Source organism: Rhinopithecus bieti, unplaced genomic scaffold (genome assembly GCF_001698545.2).
Source record: "Rhinopithecus bieti isolate Rb0 unplaced genomic scaffold, ASM169854v2 scaffold_5885, whole genome shotgun sequence".
Taxonomy (NCBI): Eukaryota; Metazoa; Chordata; class Mammalia; order Primates; family Cercopithecidae; genus Rhinopithecus; species Rhinopithecus bieti.
In genome coordinates this window covers 32,801-37,002 of record NW_016804867.1, presented here as the reverse complement: position 1 = coordinate 37,002, position 4,202 = coordinate 32,801, and the positions used below count along the sequence as shown (strand labels likewise).

The following is a 4,202-nucleotide window of genomic DNA, read 5'->3' as shown; positions in this document are numbered from 1 at the left end:
TTAAAATACAAAATTATAGGCATATAGTATTTAGGAGGAATATATTGTTTGAATATTATTTATGGTCAGAGGACAGAGTTTATTAATTTATTCATTGCATAGTTCATGCATAGTATTCATGTAAACTTAAGTGTTATCCTAAAAGACTATATAGTTGAGAATCAAAAATTTTAAGTATATTTAAAATGTAAGAAATAGGCCCAAATACTGTTGCCTTATCTTTATATATGATTTACTTTTAATAAGGAAAAAAAGGGGGAAATACCCATTTATTTCCCTTACATATAATTTTGAAGTAAAGCATACATTGCAAAATCTAGATATATACAAAATTTATGGCTTGAAGTTGTCTTCCATTGACCCTGCAGAAATTAGAGTATTTACTAAGATTTTATTTCCATGATTTATGAAAAGCCCTTTTTATAGTCATTTAGGTGTTCTCTGTGTTTTTTTTTTTTAAATCCTAGATCTTGTATGCTAATTTGTTTTAGAAACAACCACTATTTAATTTGGGAACTGTTGTTTATGTGAACTCATTTTATGAGTAATATATGTTTTATGTTCTTAATTTTTCTGTTATTAAATTTGGTGTTAGGATTTACCTGAAAATGTTGAAAGTGATGAAATATGAAGCCATTTTAATTAAAGCTATATGGTTAAGTATTTTGTATCTATTAATTGAAATCTATAAATAGATTTTATATAATGGTGATTATGTAATATAACTGATCATGTATACTGTTTTCATGAACCTTGACACTTTTTTAAATTTTAAAATAATTTTATTGTTATAGATTTATGTTGCACATGTACAGGTTTATTACATGGATGTAATATTGTGTAGTGGTGGGGTTTGGGCTTCTAGTGTACCTATCACCTGAATAGTGAACATTGTACCCAATAGATAAATTTTCAACCCTCACAATCTCCCCTCCCCCCGCCTTTTTGAAGTCCCCAATGTCTATTTTTCATGAACCATAACACTTTTAATGGCTTCATAATAGGTTATTAAGTGAATACAATAGGTAGGTGGTTAACATTATTTCACGTTACACTTTCAGCTTAACACCCAGTAAATGTCAGTGGTAATTTTCTTCTTTTGTTTTTTGTCAATGGTACTTTTGACTGAATTAATTTTGTTTGTATTTTATAGTGGATGATGTTGGAGAGAAATTAGAGCATATGGGGAATACACCATTAAAAATTGGCAGTGATGGTTCACAAGAAGATGTTAAAGAAGATGGGTTTGGTTCAGAAGTAATAAAAGTGTATATATTTAAAGCGGAGGCTGAAGATGATGTTGAAATAGGTACAAATACTAATTTTAATTTATTGCTCTAATAGGAGTTATAATCTCTTTTCTGGGGACTAGTTTAAAAACATTCTCAAAGCATGGTTTTTTATTATACGTTTCTTTGGGGATAGTCTACTTTTAAAAATTGTATATGAATGTAAAGCAGGAATGCAGAATATGTCATGCTTTGATTCTTTCAAACATGAGTAGAATATTACAGCAGAAAATATCAAAAACATATGATTGGAGAGGATTTGGGTTAGATTAAGAAACTATAATGAGTGTTTACGAGCATGGATTCTAGAGGCAGGCTGCTTGGGTTTTAAATAGGTCCTGCCACTTAGCTAAGTGACCTTTGATAAGTTACTTAACCCCCTTCTGTCTGTTTCCTCATCTATAAAATGCCCATAATAATAGCAGCTACCTAGTAAGGCTGTTGTGAGGGTTAAATGGGTAAATACATATAAAAGACTTATATACTGCTTGGCATGTAAGTTTGATGTAAGGATGAACAATTGTCATTTCTCAGTGATAGCTGAAAATTTAAAGTATAATTTATATGAAAATGTTCTTGGCACTTTGAAATTTATTTTGGAATTTATTTTTTTCTAAAGGGAAATATTTCTATATATTCTCCTTATTAATTTAGGTGATTATTCCATGATACTTCTCTATTTTAATATGTGTTTTAATTTTTAAGGTGGAACAGAAATTGTCACAGAGAGTGAATACACCAGTGGACATTCAGTAGCTGGAGTGCTTGACCAGAGCCGAATGCAGCGGGAGAAGATGGTTTACATGGCAGTTAAAGATTCTTCTCAAGAAGAAGATGATATCAGTAAGAAAATAAGGGCACTGTAGTGACTTATCAGTAGCCATCATGCATTCTTTAAAAAAAATCTCAGAGATACAAGCACTGTATAGGAACAAAGTTCAATAAAATAAGCCTGACCCTTTGACCCTTTGCTGTAAATAATTTAAAAGGGAAGGGTCCTTTTGACCATTCATTTGTACATGTATTGTTCAAATCACCAAACATGAAATAATATATCTTAATATACTATACTAGAAATACAGAGATGAGCAACATACAGTTCCTGACATCAGTGAAGCTCACGAATATGTAATTATTGAGTACCTACTTTCTGTACGTTACTGAATATGTTGCAAGATGTTATCTCATTTAATTCTTACGACTGGTATCTGAGATAGGTGGTATTTTCTCTGTCTTATGGAAGGAAAAAAAGGATTCAGGGAAAACAATTTATCCAAGATCATTCCAATATTAAGTGTGAAGGGCAAGATTTTAATGGTTATCTAACTCCACTGCCAGTGTTCTTTCCACATGGCAGTGAACACTGTTGGCTTCTCCCTGGATTTAGCAATGGAAGGGCTGATGGTTTGTTCTCCTGTCACTAAGGGGTTATCTTATGTAAGTATGCTTCCAAGCCAAGCTGCCAGGAGTTTGATTTCTTATGCTGTTGATGGTCTCCAAGCAGTTGCTGCTTAAGGTTTTGTGGGGCTAAGTACCACAGGACGATCAAACCTCCTCAGGTTTCCTTTCCTGACATACTGGATGTTTCCTTATGAAGACATTTTACTCTCTGCCTACTTTCTCCTCACCTCAGTATAGGAATGCAGCCCTTCCTAAGGCTATTCCTGTCTTCTTACTATGCTGAGAAAAACACAATGTTGCCTTGCCCTATAAGGGTAAGAGCCTCCATTTCACTGCATTAACTTGACAATATTGGGCTTTACCTGTGCTGCACTCTGATACCTACTCCAAGTTTCCTTCCCTAGACGTCGTAGGGTGCTGAATTCCACCCCCAAACATGAGTAATGTATTACAACTGAAAATACCAGAACAAATGAGTGGAGAAGATTCTGATGGATAGGAAAATAGTTTAATCAAATAATTTCTATTTGGTCTCTAAATTCTTTATTTTTTTTATTCATTGGTAAGGAAAGGGGCACAGTAGGAGATGAGAGATTGAGGTTTAACTTAACTTATACCAGAATTCTGTGGGAATGTGGGAAACTTAGACCAGTGTCTGTTTTGGTTAATAGAGAGAAGACAAACTTGGGAGAAGAGGGATACTTTTCCCTATGTTTTCCCCACATTTCTTCTGTAGTCATCCAGGATCCCAGTATGTGAATCAAAGGAAAAGTAAAATTCAAGACAATTTTCTATTTAACAGGTTAAATGTAAACAGATTATTTTATATAAAGTATATTGTGGCTCTCTAGGTTTAAAATTTTTTTTCTTACCGCAATATTGTTTCGTTAAATGAAACTCATTAATGCTTTCTCTCCTCAGTAGAATCTCTTAAAATCTGGCCTATTGAAGAGTGTCCACATATTCTTGATCACTAGCATTATATACATATATAATTTTAATTTTAATTTTAAATTTTTTTCAATTAGTATTTTTGATGATTTTTTTATTACATGTATAGTACTGCATTTCATTTATAATACAGTATATGAGATAGTATGGACCACTTTCTAGTATTATTTCTATGAGAAATATTTTCTGAGTCCCAGAAGACTGTCAGGCAAATAAATGTATAATGCCTGGTAGAATGTATGATCATTCCCTATATTTCAAGCGCACATGTTTTTATAAAATTTTTAAAAGCCATTTCCACAGGACTTGGTTCTAAGAGGAGAATAAGAATTTTGGTAAATGATTGTCTCCTAGTGGCACTAGCCTCCAAAAGTGCCTAATATAAATTGAAATTAAATTTATAAATTTTTAAATTAACCAAACTGAAATTTGAAAGTTGAAAGATTTACATTGTTTGGAATTTTTACCCATTTATTAAATATTTGGGGTTATAAACAAGCAATTATTTCTAAAATTTAGGTTGCGCTGAAATAGCAGATGAAGTTTACATGGAAGTCATTG

The 4,202-nt window shown here is 32.2% G+C and overlaps 1 protein-coding gene across 3 annotated transcripts in view; it reads left to right on the top strand.

Moving 5' to 3' along the window:
* The window catches only part of ZNF711 (ZFX family zinc finger ZNF711), a 25,984-nt gene that overhangs the window by 15,962 nt on the left and 5,820 nt on the right, over positions 1-4,202 (top strand). For all 3 annotated transcript variants that reach the window (XM_017870739.1, XM_017870737.1, XM_017870738.1), the window contains exons 5-6: positions 1,154-1,309; positions 1,995-2,132. In XM_017870739.1, coding sequence (XP_017726228.1) covers positions 1,154-1,309; positions 1,995-2,132 — 294 coding nt within the window. The remainder of the gene's footprint in view (positions 1-1,153; positions 1,310-1,994; positions 2,133-4,202) is intronic.